Source organism: Saccostrea cucullata, unplaced genomic scaffold (genome assembly GCF_032062105.1).
Source record: "Saccostrea cucullata isolate Sc308-1 unplaced genomic scaffold, CSIRO_AGI_Scuc_v1 ctg12225, whole genome shotgun sequence".
Classification (NCBI taxonomy): Eukaryota; Metazoa; Mollusca; class Bivalvia; order Ostreida; family Ostreidae; genus Saccostrea; species Saccostrea cuccullata.
Window position 1 is genome coordinate 998 of NW_026922038.1, and position 18,489 is coordinate 19,486.

General features: G+C 31.8%; 1 protein-coding gene across 1 annotated transcript; it reads left to right on the forward strand.

Moving 5' to 3' along the window:
* The first annotated feature begins 305 nt into the window (after positions 1 to 305).
* LOC134261109 (laminin subunit alpha-2-like) lies at positions 306 to 11,284 on the forward strand. The gene is made up of 8 exons (XM_062743575.1): positions 306 to 360; positions 1,109 to 1,297; positions 1,383 to 1,574; positions 1,753 to 1,953; positions 9,757 to 9,939; positions 10,070 to 10,169; positions 10,277 to 10,312; positions 10,772 to 11,284. The coding sequence occupies exons 1-8, from the start codon at positions 306 to 308 to the stop codon at positions 10,848 to 10,850; spliced, it is 1,035 nt and encodes a 344-aa protein (XP_062599559.1). The 3' UTR covers positions 10,851 to 11,284.
* The last annotated feature ends 7,205 nt before the right edge of the window (positions 11,285 to 18,489 follow it).

Genomic DNA, 18,489 nt, shown 5'->3' on the forward strand with positions numbered 1-18,489 from the left:
TTTTAATCTTTTATTAATCAGTTAAATAACAAATACGTCAGAATTCACCAAAATAAGTTTTAGTATTCAGAAAAATGTCTTTTATGAAGATTCTTTTCCTTAAAAAGGAACTAGGAGTATTAGTTTGATTATACCACTTTCATAATCAATAAAACCAACGTTTTATTAATGATGTTAAATTCAAACTTTTTTTTTTCCGGTTTTCTCAGCGACATAGTAATAAAAACAAAATAAATCTGATCGGAAATAAATTATCATGAGGTATATATATATCTGGAAATCAATACAATATTAAGATAGCCATAATGGAGATATCTAAATATGCACTAATTCTATCTGCCCTCCGCTTTGGTTGTAAAGGTACACAATTTTATCTCGTTCATTTTTGGTTTACCAATAACTATACATATGTTATATTCATAACTTATGATTCTTTTCTTACTAAGACATTGAAGAAATTTGCATTTTTTTAAATGTGAATAAAATGATGATGAATTTTATTGCAATATATTACGAAGTCTTTGTTAATCTGTTCCTATTTAGAATGATATTATATATGATTAAATGAAATACTGAGTATAATTTAAATTTATATTTACAGTCGGTAGAGCGCCCGCTCCGTGATCGGGAGGTCGTGAGTTCGAATCTCAGCCGCGACTGACATAAGTCGATAAAAAATGGGTAGCAACTGTTCCTTCGCCATGCGCTCGGCACTTTGAAGTGAAAGTTGCGGGTCCTTCGGATGAGACCTTAAAAAACCGAGGCCCCGTGTCAGCAGCAGGTGTTGGCACGATAAAGATACCTCACTGCTCAATGGCCCTGAGTGCCGAGTAAAGGTCAAAATTTGAAGCCCTTCACCGGCATACGGTGACGTCTCCATATGAGTGAAACATTCTCGAGAGGGACGTTAAACAATCAATCAATCAATCATTTGTTGAATATATAGTAAAACGAAGCTCAATGCTAAAAACAGAGTTCAAAACGCTATTGTTGATGACAACTTAAATTTCATTTAAATGGGATATTTAGTCAATGCTTTACTTATCTATCTTTGAATAATTTATATATTTTAAAGTAAAATTGATAAATATAAAACGTGAATTTTCAGGATCATACTCTCTTGCTGGATATGAAGTCTCACAAAGCAGTGTTCCCTTTCTACAAAATGGACCTAACATCCCCCTTGATGATGATGACGTAACATGTGCTGTGACACATAAGGGTACAGGAGAGTACTGGAAAATACAGTTTAAGCAATCTCTGACTATTGCCGGTGTCCATCTTCGGCTAAAAGGAGGTAATCAATAAAAAGTTTTGTTTGATATATGTCATTATATTTCTTTATTTACAACTTATTGATTTCTAGGTTTAAAATCCTTTAGGTAATTACACAATAGAAGTGCAAAATGCTTCGGAAACTTCCGCTCGACAAGTTTGTGGTTATAAACATCTACCCTTTGAATTTTCTACTAGCAATGTAAATATCACCTGTAAATCAAACTTACACGGAGATGTTATTATCGTTAAAAAGACAAGTCTTGGAAGGTTGACACTGTGTGACTTTAAACTTAAAGGTATGAATAATGTATCGTCATCATTCATTTCAAGATATGAATACTAGTATCGGTTACAAACACCTTTTGAGAAAGATAACTGTTCTGTACAAACACGAAAGATTTGAAAAGAAAAACATTTTATATAGGGTACTTTAAACATAAATCTTTCTGAGAAGTTATCCAATATGACTTGCAGTATGTGAGTCTAACAACCTTGGTATTCCCTGTACAAAGTGTACTCCGTCCAGCAGCTGTAAATCTTGTGACGGACCACATTACGGGGTCTGGTGTGAATATCAGTGTTCTCCCGGATGTGTACCTGGATCATGTGATGAGCTAACTGGAGAGTGTTCGAGATGTAAAGATGGGTACCATGGAAACCAATGCCAATTATCTAGTGAGTAAATGAAAGTTTAAGGTATAAATAGGCGGGGTTTTAAAGAGCACTAGTTTAAATAACGATGATACATGTATTTGTTATGTACTGGTAGAAATACTACACCTAACAAAGAAAAGAGATAACAGAAGTATGTTAAGACTTCAATTTAAATTTAAAATCTGACTGATAAGAACTCAGATAGAGGAATAGTATCTTAATAGGAATTAAACGTTCCTCTCGAGAATTTTTCACTTATATGGAGACGCCACCACTTGCCAGTGGAGAGCCTCAAATTTTGTCCTACAGTATAAACCAACTTTTATTAGCATGCGAAATATATTCACGAGTCCGCGATGTGCTTTAACTCGCAAATATTAATCTCCGCTAGCAATCATTTTGTTTAGTATTTGTAGAGAATATTTCCTCAGTCACAAAAATTGATCGTGCAGATTGATTCTAAACTGGCGTATAGCGAATAAAAGATATAGCAATAATAGTTGGTTTACAGTATTTGGCACCTACCCAGCAGGCACACAACGTTGTTTAAACGTTGAATATTAGTTGAAGTTGGGTTTAGACGTTGATAAATCTAGATACAATATTGATTCAACGTTGACTTTTCAACGTTGAAAACTTAACATTGAATCAACATTGAATTCAAATTGAGTTGAATTGCCAACATTTATTCAACGTCGGATCTTCGCTGATCGGGCCAATCCTATTTTTCGCTGATAGATAATTTGATAGTGTCGGATGGACCATAACGAGGTCAGACTTGACAAATTCGCACTACCGTATATCATTACTAACTATTATAACTAACAAGGATGGTAAATATAGGAATTTTACACATTCAATGATAAATATGAATTCGGTACGAATTTGCCAAAGTACGCAGTAGGAAATCCGGAAAATATTCAAAAAGACAGCATAACACAACCCTCAGGACTCAACACCAAGATTAAAAAAATAATACTCTTTAAAGAAAACATTTCGGCATGTCGGAGTACTAGCATCATTGAAGAGACATAATTTGTCGAAATGCATTTCTGGTGCATCAAAAGTTGAACCGTATAAGATTTGCATCTTACCTTGGAATGGTTTGATGTTCTGGGCGACTATTTCATAACCACATGTGAAAATACAAAACGTTTGTAAATGCTCGGGTTTTGTAACATGATTAATTTATAAAATGTATTTTGGTGAAAATTATTGTAACATAATTAATTATTGATAGGAAATTAAACACTTACAAATGTACTGTTTACAATATATATACTTTTTTTCATATGGTGATATACCGTATGTTTTCATTTACGGGGTCCCGACCCTCTATTGATCTGCTATAAATTTCACCTTAGAGAGTTTTAAATTTGTAACATTAATTTTGAAATTCAGAAACAACAATAACATTAGAACCACATGGAAAATAGTTTGAAGGATAAATCGCTGCTTATTTTTTCAGAAATGATTTTTATGTGTAGATCATGAAATGAAGAAATTAAACACAGAGAATAGAAAGAGTAACGATTTATTGCCACAACATTAAATATAATATATGAGGTGCATATGAAAATAATACTTACTATTATACCTATTTAAATCATGTTAGTAAACATCATGAAGCGATGTTTCCTAAGTCAGAAAATAACAATGTTGTATGTGGTTGTAAGAAAAAAAATATATCTGTGATGAGGAGTTATCCTTCTTCTTAATATTTCTTCATGTGAAAAAAATGTCATTCTAATCAAAATACTGTATTTAGTACTTAAAATATGAAAACATTTTTAAAATGGTACTTAAAAAGATACAACTTATTCAGTTTATAAGGCATTTGATGTTGGATTTAAATGTTTTATTGTTAAATATAATAAAACAATTACAAAGAAATTTGCAAAAGAAATAGAAAGTAATGTTTCCATCATATGTTTGATCTCATCAAATTGACTACTCAGAGGTCTCAGGAAACTGATTAAGAAAACTGAGTAGTATGACTATTTTGGATATTGAAAGTTATCTGTCTTATCAGAGGGTCGCTATCTCTTCAACCGTGCTTCTTAGCAACCGTGCAATAAAACAGTTGAAATTTTAAGTAAGTATATTATTACTATATGACACCCCCCTTTCCAAAATAAATAATTGAATAAATGCTGAATCAACTGTTTTTCAACATATAATCAACGTTGATTATCAATGTTGATTCAATGTTAAGACTTCAATGTTGATACAAATTTTCAAACTCTAACATAAAATCAATGTTGAATCAACATAGAAAAACAACGTTGATTTAAAGTTTGTTCAATGTTGTGTGCCTGCTGGGTACGGTCACTGAGCAGTAATAGATCTTTTTTGTGCTAGCATATACTGTACGGTTTATACGGTCTCATCCGAATACCGGTTCCAGTGAGTAAATGAAAGTGCAAAGTATAGGTGGGACATGTTTCACAGAGTACTGGTTCAAGTATCAGGATGATGTAATGTACTGGTAGAAATACTACATACAAAATCGATCAAAGTATGCTTACTGGAAGAAATACTACAAAAAACGATCAAAGTATGTTATAGTATGTTACTTATAGTAAGATCCTATTAAGCACACATTTACACGGCCAGGAATACGTTTCAGACAATACCTTTGTCAGAAACCTTTAAAGTTAAGCACTGAAAATGGCTCGAATTTTTGTTTCGGGGGGGGGGGGGGGGGGGGGGGGGAGATGTTTTAAAAATATTTTTCGTTCTCCGTTGATTTCTATAGTAAAAAACGCGAGTTTTACCAAAATTTTAGGGTTATCTCTCTTTGTTTTCCCTAATAAGTAATGTTTTATGGAAATTCATGTAAATATGAATATAAATATGGAAAATCATTCAAATATATTAACTTTTAAAAATTGACTTGGAGGTAAGCGGGAGAACAATATTATCGTTCATATTTCTTAGTTTTTTAAGGAAAAAGGCTGAAGCCCTTACAGTGTATGTTTGACAATCAAAAGCTGAATATTATATGAAATATAGTAAATAACATACGTTTAGTTCCTTATGACGAATTAGTTCACCCATTTATTTAAGGCATGCTTGAAATTTTTCAAAGCATAAAAATTAAAAAAAATTAAAATCGACCTCTTTCATAGGGTATAGGTACTGTAAAGTAGCGATAACGGACCGATGACAACGGACTGAATTTTCCTATCTTGTCATGACAACGGACATAAATTATAATAAAACAAAATTTTCAGTTTCAATTTGTTCTATTTTTTTCTGTAAAGACTTATAACATGCCTTGATATTGTCTGCACCCATTGGTATATATATAATATTCCAGTTACAAAAAAAATTACATCTCAGAAAGAAAATGATTGAAATGCACGTTTGATTTCACCAGGGTTTGATATCGCCAACGCAAACTCCTCTTTTATTACTTCATTTTAACGGCTGAAATTCATACAACACCAAACGGGATGTCAGTCCTGATCTCATTGCAATTTCTGACATTGGTTGAAGTGATTTAACTTAAAAAAATGAAAAACTGCTCACGGCCTGTCTTCTCAAGTAATGACACAGGGAGGATTTTGTCATAACCTCACCTGTAAATTCTTGACAACGAGCCATTTTTAGTACTTAACTTTAAAGGTTTCTGACAACAGTACTGTCTTGGAACTTAACGTCTTCCTGGCCGTGATTTAATAGAGCAATTTTTATGGTTTGAGACCTAACGAATTTCAATCAAAACGACTGATCGAAATCCGTTTAATCAGTTTATCTTGTTTTAAACACTGTCAGTTTCAGGTAAAATCTTTAATTTATATACTTAGTTTTCTTTTGCATTGATTTTCCTTATCTTTGAATATGTTTAGATTTGAAAATTGCATTCTGTTAACTGTACATTATATGTACTATGCGGCAAATCCTGACAATCCATTTTGTCCACTGCTTGCTCAGTTGGGTTTTAATCGGGCTATTTGAATGACTATGGCAGATACAGGTTGTTGTTGCTTTGCAAGAAAATGATTGTCAAACGAGCCGTATGTGACTGTGTATTGTCAGATTGAAATACGGCTCCGGGATTCTGCAAAATTGAAAAAAAAGCATGTAAAAGTAGAACATCATTAGAGCATTTTTTCCATCAAAGTCTTGGAATATGAACCAAATCAGTCTTAATGTTGTGTAATACCGTTTTCCATATCATTACACTACAACCACCAAATCTCTCAACGTCCCTGAGGCAGTTTTCTGTCTAAGGATCATAACAAAGCCTATGCACTCTTAAACTTATAACAAGCTTTCCGATAAACATTCTGGACAAGCACATAAACCAAAATGTTCAGTGATGTTGCTGTGGCCATACTTTATTGATTTGAGATCTTTGAAGTCGATATTTCATGTGTTTGTGGGATTAGAACAATGACATGATAATCCTTTTGCAATACATGTAATTCCAGCATTCTGTAGTCAACTGCAAACGGTCCTGTAAGATACTAAGTGCAGTTCAGGGATAGCTAATCTTTAGATGACGTCATTGTGAAACATTCACAAAATTTACGAAATCCTCTTAAGCGATCCTGAGGTAATGAAGTCACAATGTGGTCTGTCATATTTTTTGCAAACATTGGGATTCCCTTGTTAGTCAGGTAAACGTTTATAGGTTAGATATGGTGCTGTTCGTGACATTAAAACTTGCAATTGTATACTGTTGTACACGTGGTTCCTGTCACCCATTTTCCTTTTTTTGCTATGCAGTATTCAGATGCAGTATTTTTAGATAGCGTCAATTATCAGATAACAGCAGAATCAAAATATTCGAAACCCCAGCTTTTGATAGCCCATTATTTCCAAACGAATCGCATCAGAAGTCAACGAAGGAAAATTTCTATCAAAATTAGTTTTGAGCATTTTGCAAAATCAGGTCTTTTTGTCTATGAGATCTGTGGAATACCTTTACAATCAACAATTGTGTTAAAAATACCACATTTAACTAGACAAAATCATATTCACGAAACAAATGAAGATAACGAACAGTATTTGAGATCAAAAGTCCATCAAACAACACATAATAGAAGCAAAGCAAACTTATCAGACGTGGGATCAGGTACCGCAGAAGAGTAAGCATCCAGTGCCGATGCCGACTGGTTACACTCACCGTGTGCTCCTTGTCATGATTATGATCGGGAAATTACGGAAAAAATCCGTTGTCAATTTAGTGTGTAAATAATGGACTAACAATTAGTATGAAAAACGTCAGTCAGCATTTGATAAATTATTTCGTTTTAGAAATTGCTCGTACGTATAGCATGCTTTTTCGTATCGAATCAACCGAGTCAACAATTACCTCGATTCGGATATTGTTCATACGTAGAGCATGCGGTTGCGTATCGAATCAAATGAGATATATTAACTCCGTATGCAGGTGATGAATTATTACTGTATAAGTAAGGGAAGTTGTCGATTGAAAAGTTAAAGTCATCACGTTTATCATCCATCTACAAAAAATGGTTTGACAAAACTTTTGACATTTTTTAGGTATTGCTCCTAATATGCGTACCATTTTTTGAGGAGTATATGCAGAAGAATGATGATAATTAAATATAGGGTTGAAGAAGCTACACACCACAAGATCGTATTATTAAACAGACCAAATAATTCATAGAATACCATTATAAATTATTCTAAAAAAATCTAACAAACAATTTGTACAGATTGAATAATTACTTCAACATATATTTATCACCAAGTTTTCCTTTCAAATCAACCATATACACATGTACTTTCATATCTCCCCTAAATCTATACTTTAATATATTGATATAACAAAATGTGTTTGTGACACACTATATGGTTTATTATCATAGTTATTGCCAATGTTAAAGTTTTTTATATGTAGGTCAAGGGTCACATTTGAGGTCACATGATTAAAAAAATTCTATACCAATGGAAAGGTCTTGTCATAATGACCACTGATGTCAAATATCAAAGCTATCCTTGATACAAAAGACAAATGGACACACAGGACAAAACAATATACTCCTGGGATCTTTCGATCCGGAGGCATAATTATATAGTTATCTTATTATAAAACTTGATGAACATAGAAAACCCATAAAATGAATAATTTTCTCTTATTTCACCAAAAAGGAATGAATTTAGATTTAGAAACAAGAATGAAAAGACCAATTTAAATCTAGAAACAAGAAAGAAAAGACAAAATACGGTAAAATTTCAAGTGAAATCCAAATCCCGACAGCTTTAATTTTACATTCAATTAAGTTTTTGATATCAGAAATTCAAGAAAATTCAAGTTGTTTTTAAGAATTATTTCTTTATTTCCCGACCAATCCTAAATTTTAAGAAATAATACATGTAGTACATGTAAACAATCTCTCATTTCTATTACGTTATCGTGGAAAAACAAACGAAAACATATTGATCTCTCATGCTGTCCAAATTAAAATCAAATTAAAATCGAAATTTAAAAAAATATATATTTAAAGTTAAAATATGGCTCTAAGCCGAGAACTTTGACACAAACAGAAATAAATCCGACAGGGCTAAAACGCAGATTTGATCTTATACCGTCCCGTCATGTGTTTTCGTGGTATATACGTTTTCGTGCTATTTTTTATTTTAAGGAATAATCGCACAATGCGAGATCGAAATGGTGTCATATTTGCTATTAATAAAGGGGAACCCTGTGCATGTTTTATGACCAAATGTTAAACCTTTTTTGCCTTTGCTAAAATAAAATATAGCGAGTGAGTTATGCATAGTTTGCAGATTTGACAATTTGCGTAATACATGTATACGCTTATTCGTCGTGTTTTGAACTAGAATACCAAACTTACAAACTGATAGCGGGCGATCCTGCATATCATCGTCTGTTAACTATCCATACAGCTACTGGTCATGTGACAATAATTTCGAATTTCCACTTTTGATATTTTTTCTACGGTGATCTAGTAACGTCATTTTTTATATAATTTTCAAAGAAAATATCGGGGGTGTTAAAAAAAATATATGACAAAAAATATTGTGCCATTGATAATTAATTGAATTAAACATTTAATTTCTTTAAATATACATGGAATTTATATTTTAGAATATGAAACATTCAAATAAAGCCTTACAAAATTACTTCTAGGCCACTCTTGAGAAAGAGAAATTTTTTACATTAATTAAGCAATACAGCTTAGGCTCGCCTAGTTAGATGTGGTCTTAATTAACAACAAATAAATTTCCATGTCAAATAATGTAATCATTTTGTCAATTAACTAGTATTTTTGACACTGTAATATTCATAAGGATATTTCCCGACTAGATTTCCATAGTTTACTTGTTTTATAAATACAACGAAAACATATGACGTCAGCAAAAAAATCGAAAGAGCAATCATGCAAGAATTCAATGACTTACTGAACAAAAAACATATGATATGTGAGTTAAAATTTTAAAATAAGGAGAATTATTGTTTGTATACCGTATATCCGGTTTTTTTTTCGCGGTGATCTATTTTTCGCATTTTTTGCGACCATTCCTAATTCGCAAAATATAAAATACGCAGAAATTATATCAGCTAAATTGTGATATAAAAACATTACCATTTTAAACAAAAAAATCTTCAATCGTAAAAAAAACTTACGCAAAATAAAAACTGTACTAATCTACCCCTTCTTCGCAAAATTTCCAACACGCGAAAAAACCCGGATATACGGTATATGATAAATAGCAACCATCTCAATTATTCAGTCTTGAAGCACTTTATTACAAATTAACCGTAATGCAACGAAAACTCATGATTCGAGGGTATCTTTATATTCATTTCTGATATTTCAGAATATTGTACATGTAGGAATTGTTCCTCAGCATGCTCTGAGTGTAACTCTCTGACTCAGAAATGTACTAGATGTCAGCAGTCCAGATATGGTCAATTTTGTCAGTATGAGTGTCGTCCTAACTGTGAAACCTGCGATATAAGCAACGGGACTTGTCTGACAAGTAAAGACAGTTATTTTGGAGGTAATTGTTCAAAACGTAAATATAATGTGTTGTATTAAAGTTATTATGTATATACATGTATATTTCGAACTTTTTGAGGTTTTCTGTCCTCAGCTTTTTTTAATTGAGATTAAAAGCAATCTTTCTACAGGTCAGATACATGACAGAATAGATGTACCAAAGATTGTTCTTTGGACCTTGCTTACCTGTGTATGTATTATACTGCTGACATACTTCCTTCTGAATAACTGGTAGGTTAATTGATTTTTACAAAAAACTCGCATACCTGAGATTTGAATAAATCTTTTTATTTTAGGACTCAAACATGTTAGAAAACTAATTAGCAAGTTCTTTGTAGGTTGTGTTACAAAGTTCCTTGCAATAAGAAGGAAAGGTATGTATTCAATCATTTGAGACCTTTTGCTTGGATATAAACTGAGAAAATCTAGTTCTTATGTCGATGCCATTTGTTATCTAAACGTGTTTGAAAGAAAAAGGAGTTCAAAATTTTGTCTTCATTTCTAATTTATCTTTAAAAATACATAAAGTTCGTTGTGCACTCTTTATTTAGATCGTCATTTTCTTACATGACACTGGATTTAAATAACATTTTTTTCTAATAAATACACGTCGTTTACAAGAAGAGCAATCAGTATATTGTATTTTCAAAAACACACACACGAACATATTTGTAATGCTACGTGAAAACCCTTTTAAATTTCACATTATTATGAAAATAATTCCCTAAATTATACCAATCATCATTTAAGACAAATGATAACGAATTTAATAATTCATTTTTTATTGACATTAAGAAAACAATATGAATAATTTTCTTAATTTTTTGTAAAAGACAGCCATACGTCAGAAAATGGAAGAACTCTGGGATACCGGCTCATGGAACTAGTGAACTACAAGAATGCAGTGTTTAGAATTATTGTCTTCTTTATAAAGCAAATTTTATATTGATATAATGTTTTATATTAATGGTCTCACTTCGATTCTAAGATTATGATTTTAAAAATATATTGGATGGGCAGGATTCACCATCCTTTGAAATTTTACTGTGTTGCAGAGTTTACGCGAAGCACTAAAATTTCGCGGTATTTTCGCGATCAAATTCGCAACTGAATCACTATTCATTATGATTACCAAAGAATACATGCACACACTTTTATTGAAATCCTTAATTCGTTACATAAATGGTATGGTCGAACATATTTATAACTGAAAACAGAAGAAATTCTGATCGACACAGTCGAACTACCTACCATTTTTGTAAGTAAATTTGCCGTGATTTTTATTTTCAGTTTTCTTGATTGAATACCGAATAACATAAAAAAAAGAAAAGAAAAGAAAAAGAAACTTCAGAATACTGTAGAAGTATTTTTTTTCCGCGTGCTATTAACTTACGCTGTGTACGCGGTCATAAATAATCAGCGGAAATTAATATAAATGTAAGGAATATAGTGACAGTATACAGTTAAAGTATATCATTGAGGGAGTCAGCAAGATTCCAGTTCCCCAAGAGCAAGTCTATTTCCCGAGGCGCTTGCGCCGACTGAAATAGGTTTGCTCGAGGGGAACTGGAATCTTGATGACTCCCGCAATGATATACTTTAACTGTTCTATTATACCGATACAAACATTTGAAAAATTAAGTTATATTCAATACTGTATTCTGTAACAATGTTTAATTCCAAAAGGAATATTTAAAAAATAACAACAAAACAGAATACAAACTTGAATAGAATTCCATTTTATCAATAAATCAGTTCATTGTCCGAGTTTTTACTTAGTAAAATCGAAAGTAACATTACGTAAATCTTGAGCTCGCCATTTCTGTTGTCATTTGCTACCAGTAAACTGGTTCTTTTTGATTGATATGGGACCAGTTGACTCGATGCATTTCGATTAATTAATGAATATTCATGAGTTTATTCGGAACATTTCTAAGTTTGTCGTAAGTGGAAAGAAAATGCTAAGTGTTCCGAATAGGTGTGCATCAGTTCATAAAAAAACGTACTTTTTTTGCAAGGAATCAGTCTGTTTTGCAGGGAATCGGTTTATTCACGGTGATTTTCAGGAAATCAGCAAAATATATCGATTTACTTTTATATAGTGAAAAATCAGTAGAGGTATAATAATCTAGAATATCCGCGTAATTTTCTACCCGCAGATTAAACAGAAATTGAGATTCCGCGGTCAAAGATACTGTATTTTTCTATATAATGTATTGTCGAGGAAATTCGAACTATACTCGTAACATCTCTTTCAGTGTGCAGTGTTAATTCTTAGTTTTTTGTAAACCTTTCTGCTTCATATACACTAGAATGTCACGGAAATTCGATTTTATGCACGCTCTAAAAATGACATCCCACTGTTTCTTTTTAGTATACAGTGGGATATGTCATTTTTAAAGCATGCATAAAATCGAGTTTCAGTGACATTCTAGTGTATGACGTATGACATTTTTATATTCTAATTTTTAGGGTTGTGGCATTTTTGTAATGTTTAACAAGCCATAACTTCCTCTATTGAATTATGGTGTTGTGTTTTTAGTTTGTTGTATTTTTTTCTGTTTTTATGTTTTTCTTTGCATAATACTTTGTCATTAATTTGTTAAATAATTGACAATTCCAATTCCTCAACAATTGTGTTTTCTTGTTTCAAACTGAGCACCACCCTAGCAATTATCCGAAAATATGTTTCCATAATTATTTCTATATAAATACCAAACAACTGGGTTTGTGTAATTAATGAACAATTTTTTTTTAGAAAAAATATTTTTCTAACATAAATATTATAATCATTCAAGACGTTCATTATGTTTATTTTCAGTTATTATGTTTGTGAATCATTTTTTTTTTTGATATAGCACTTTCACATGTACATTTATGGTAATTTCATCATCTTGTTGTATACACTTACATCAGATCTACACGCAATACATAATTATACTTATAAAATGTGAAAGTTGTTTTTAAGAGAAAAGAAAAAAAAAAAGGGGGGGGGGGTCAGCAAGAAAAAACAATTCTTCTATTACAGATAATAACACAAAGAATATATAAAATCACTTCAAATAAGTTATATGGTGTATATACATTTATCTCATACGTGTTGGTGATACAGGCCGTTGGATAAACTTATGCTTTATCAACGGGTAGATGCTTTATCAATAGCACTTCCGGTTTTGACACGATCCCTCGCTTCAAGATTTTATTTTATTGAAACTTTTATTTGTGAAAATTGTTGCCCTTATAAAATGAATGATAATGGGTAGTAATATCGTTAAAAGCAAGAAAAAGACTGGTATATGTCAAAGAAGTGTCTTATTTTATCAAGGAACCCGTTGGCTATTTGAAGACAGATGTTAACCCCCCCCCCTGAAATCGTTTTCGGAGAAAGTAAAGCCTACCAGTTAAGTTGCTGTTATAAGACTCCTTTGACACCTTTAACAATGCTTTCTTATATTATACTTCGTATGCCTACCTAGTAATGTAGGTGTAACTTACCATGGATCAGCAAACAATCTAGACAAAGTCTTAGCCTTGCCTAGCACGATTTGTACTGCCATCGTAAAAAGAGTTGATTTTCACGATCCCCATAGTCCTAACAACTTTCAGTCAGAAGTTCATTTGATGTGAAGCTCCAGCAATTGTCACATGATGATTTCAAAGACACATATACAGCAAATATTCTAAATTTTGAACTCGATCTACTTTCTCTCGACGCATGTAAACATCAACGGTGCTACGTCATCAAGTTATACGTCATCAATTTGATTTGGGCAGTCATTCATTTAGTTTCGCAGGGGAAGTCTCCAAGTTTTGTTAAAACGAAAGTCGTATGAGATAAATAGAACATCTATAATTGTGTGATTTGATATTGGCTTTATCCAACTCGTTGAAATGGTGTATATTCGCTCGGCAAGCCTCGCGAATATATACACATTTCAACTCGTTGGATAAAGCCAATATCAAATCACACAATATAGATATCCTCTATGTATACATGTATGTAACTCTATTGCTTACAATGCATCACAAATATTTTGCCAATGCCTTTCATATTCTTCATATCTACAATTCTTCATCAGTATACATTTTTCAATAAAAATTCTATCGATAATCCTCAATATAGCATTAGCATCTATTTTTGGAACATTCTTATATTTACTAGCGAAAATACATTGTTTTACAATAAGTATTAAAAGGTTTTGAAATCTATAAATATTCATATTTTCATATTTACCAAATAGTATTGCTTGTCTGTCAAAACAACAATGAATATTAAACTTATTTAAAATCCATTCTTCAATAGTGCACCAAAGTTCTTTTACATGGAAACATTCAACAAATAAATGATCAATTGTTTCTATGTCACTTCTGCAGAAACTACATGCTGGAGAATCAATTTTAGTCTAAAAAGATAATAGTTAGTTGGGATGATTCTGTGTAATATTTGAAACTGTAACCATTGAAGTTTAGATTCTTGTGTTATTATAAAAGGAAGTTGAAATATTTTATACCAGTTTGCTTCACCGAAGAAAACTCTGTTTTCTCTCCATTTTTTAATTGAGTTAACTATCTCTTTCTTTTTACTTATAAATATGTTATACATATCCTTACAACCTTTATCATGTTTATAAAATATAAAAATGGAATTTGGAATATGTGGTCCAATCAACTTAGTGTTTTTAATTTCGTCACTGTTTATATTTTTTAGTCTATCTAACACTGCTATTCTAAGTCCATTATAATCAACAAAATTTGTTTTCACTTTCAAGTTTATTAATGAGTCGAGACTTATGAAACTACCATCATTGTCAAAGAGGTCAATAAGAAAAACAATGCCTTCATTAAAATAGTTTTTCCAAAAGAAAGATTTATTATTAATTTTAATCCTTGGATTATTCCATATATGTTCAAAGAGCATATGCCTGTCATTCTCTTGATTTATCTTAGTTAGCCTTGCCCAGCTTGACAGAACTTCTTTCCAAAAAACATTATTTATTCTTGTTGAGAGATTCAGAATGTTATCAGAACCCCTTATCCAAAGATTGTTTATATCTACTTTTAGTTCAGCTTCAAATAGTTTTACCCAGTTTGCATGTGAGTGAATAAGTCTTCTGATCCAACTTGATTTTAGGGCAGAAATGAATTCCGTATAATCAATCATTTTTAGACCTCCATATTTGTAATCCTGGATTATAACATTTTTCTTTACCTTATGAATTTTGCTACCCCATAGAAAATAATACATTTCAGTCTCAAACATCTTCAAAAAATCTTACTTAGGGTTTGGTAAAGTAAGAATTAAATGGTTTAGTTTGGGTAATATTAAAGTTTTGATTACTGTTAACCTTCCGATTGGGGTAAGTTTCCTCAAACTCCACTTACGTAACAAAGTTTTGATTTCATTTAGCTTTATGGAATAATTAAGATCGAGCATTTCATCCAGGTTTACTGAAAATTTTATTCCTAGAAGATCAAATATTGAATTTTCCCAATCAAGCTTCCATCTTGAGTGATGAAATACATCTCTTGAAAATTTTTTACTTCCAATCCATATCATTTTAGTTTTAAGGAAATTTATCTTTAAGCCTGAAATATTAGCAAAGTAATCTAATTCTCGGAGAATACCATCCATGGATCTTGGTGAACCATCTGAGATAAGAGAAGTATCATCAGCATATTGGGAGAGTTTGTACTCTTCACCCTCAATTGTTATACCCTTTATATCTTGATTATTTCGAATTAAGATTCCAAGAATTTCCGCACATAACAAAAAGAGATACAGTGAGATTGGATCACCTTGTCTACATCCTCTTTGGGGGAAAAGATAGTCCGAAGTAAATCCATTTTGTATAACACATGATTTAATACCATTATAGAAGGTTCAAATCCAGTTTTTAAAAGAGGGTCCAAAATTAAAAAAAAGTCAAGGGTTTGATATATAAAATTCCACGAGATTGTATCAAAGGCCTTTTCAAAGTCAATTAACTTCAAGAGGCCAGGTATTTGATTATATTCCGTATAATTCATTATATCATATATCAGTCTAATATTCTCTCCAATAAATCTACCTTTTAAAAATCCTGTTTGGTCTCTGTTAATCAATTTGCCCAGTTTAGTTTTCAATCGTTCCGCAATGCACCCTGATGCTATTTTATAAAAAACATTTAAAAGACTAATGGGTCGCCAATTTTTCAGAAATTGTTTAGGCTTTCCTGCTTTTGGGATACAAGTAATGATACCTAATTTATTTGAGTCTGAGAATTGAAGTTTTTCATTTGAATTATTTATTGCTCTTGTAATAAAGGAGCCAATATCTTTCCAGAAAAATTTAAAAAATTCACATGTAAATCCATCCGGTCCTGAACTTTTGTCATTTTTCATTTGCTTTAAGCAATTAAAAACTTCAATGTTTGTTACTGGACCTTCCAGACTGTTTGATTCTTCTTTACTTAATTTGGGAATATCATATTCTTTAAGTCTTTCATGAATATTTTCAGATTCTACATTTTCCCTTTTCCTATACAAGTTTTCATAGAAATTTTTTGTTTCATTTAATATCAGACCAATTTTCGGAATATTGATTTTCATTAATAAAGGTCTTGAACGGTCGTAACATCAACTCATTGACAATATCCCACCTCTGTTTAAAAGTTGTTTGTATTCATAATCGGCATTAAAGTGTCAGATATCAATTCCTTATTAAGGTGATAGTAGAATATTTTTACAGTAACGAAGGAAAGTTTGTGATGTAATGCCATCATTTTAGCTACAAATAGACAGAAAATTAAGTACTAAGCAAAGGCTGAACAATTTTGTACGAACAAATAAGTCAAAATACGACCCAGTGATGTGTTAAATTTGCTAATAAGGTCATTATGACAACTGTTGAATTTAGTACGTGTGGACAGCCTGCCTCGATTAAAAAATTAGTACTCGGAGCTTGCTCCTAAGTAGCAAATAAGTTGGGAGACATAAAACCATATATAGGTGATGGTGGAATAGTCTTGATAAATAAGAAAATTAAGTTGACGATTAAAAGTCATCTCAATTGTTTTGTAATTAAGTTGTTCGTTAGTCTATATCATATAAAGCCTCTAAAACAGAGAAAATTGAAGCAAATATGATTGACTCTGTTTTGTCTTTTATTTCAAGTTCGCTTGAAAAAATGGAGTCGACATAGGAGGGCTGTTCAATAAATAATGTCATGAGCTCAATAACAGACAACATAGAAATCATATGACATTAAGCTTGACTTTCTTTCATTATTGAATCTTTTATGAATTTTTAACAGTTTATGTAACCACTTTTCATTACATCGTTTCGTTGTGGGAAGCTGGAAATCAAGGGCTATTCGAGACACTGCATTAAAAATGAATGGTGAAGAATCAGTAAACTAGATTGAAATTAAACTTCTCATTAAAGCTGCTGTAAAACTTGTTAAGAATCCCAAAGAAATATTAACTAGAATATGTCAAATTTACTGCAACCAATGTCTGTTTTATACACATATTAGCAGGTTGATTCCAATGAAGAAAAATGATATAATGGACATAAAAAAATGGGTACCGTCCTTGGCGAAAAGGACTTGCAACAACCAATGTACTGTTTAAGAATATTCAACAAATTATCACTGATTGTGTTTAATTGACTTTAAGACACAAAGCAAATTTGATAGGCATCACTTGGGGGGGGGGAGAGGTAGTTCACAATGTTTTAAATAAACATTTGACAGTAAAAAAAAAACTAGATGCTGTCATGAGACAGTAATACCCGCACTAAGGTGTTTGCCTCTAAATGCACACTCCTTTAAATTGGGCTTTACCAAGGAAAAAGTCAATATAATTCAATAATTTACATAATAGGGCCTCCATGTATTCATCAAATTGAGCATAATATTCTCAAGACTTGAAGTGACCATGTGACCCATGGGCCTCGATCTTATAGGTACTTCATATTCGTAATTCATTACCAGTCTGAAATTAAACAACAGAATTTACTTAATGATGTAAATTAGGTTTGATAAAGGGGGGATATAAATTTTTGGCCCATAACTGGAACTTTTTAAATCTATTTTCTCATATAGATCAACAACAAATAATATTATTCAAATTAGTGTAAAGCGTTTTTGATGATTTTTTTCAAAATGTACAAACTTTTTTATATTTGATTAGGCAGAAACACCTTAAAAGCTGCCATATACCCAATCAATTTAGTCAACCCCCCACACCTCTCCCATCAACACACACACACAAACACACCCTATTTTCCTGTTTTTGGAAATAGGCCTAGATGGCAAAGTTAAGATAAAACATCTTTTGTAAATAATAATTTTAAATTTGTTCATGTACTATACGTGTATCTGAACACCTGCATCACACTGGACTTGCGTCACGTACCCAACTTAAGTACTAACCATTACCATTTTTAGATAGCACTGCACGTGGAGTACTAATGTTGTGTACACATCATTGCATGTATGTCAGTAGGAATTATTTTGTGTTTTAATTGGATTATATTTCAAGTTGACGGGACCTATGGCAGTCGGGTAAAA

Coding starts and splice junctions, on each gene's coding strand:
- LOC134261109 (XM_062743575.1), top strand. CDS start 306: ATGGAGATATCTAAATATGCACTAATTCTATCTGCCCTCCGCTTTGGT. Junction 1,954..9,756: donor AAACCAATGCCAATTATCTA/GTGAGTAAATGA, acceptor CTGATATTTCAG/AATATTGTACATGTAGGAAT. Junction 10,170..10,276: donor TACTTCCTTCTGAATAACTG/GTAGGTTAATTG, acceptor AGTTCTTTGTAG/GTTGTGTTACAAAGTTCCTT.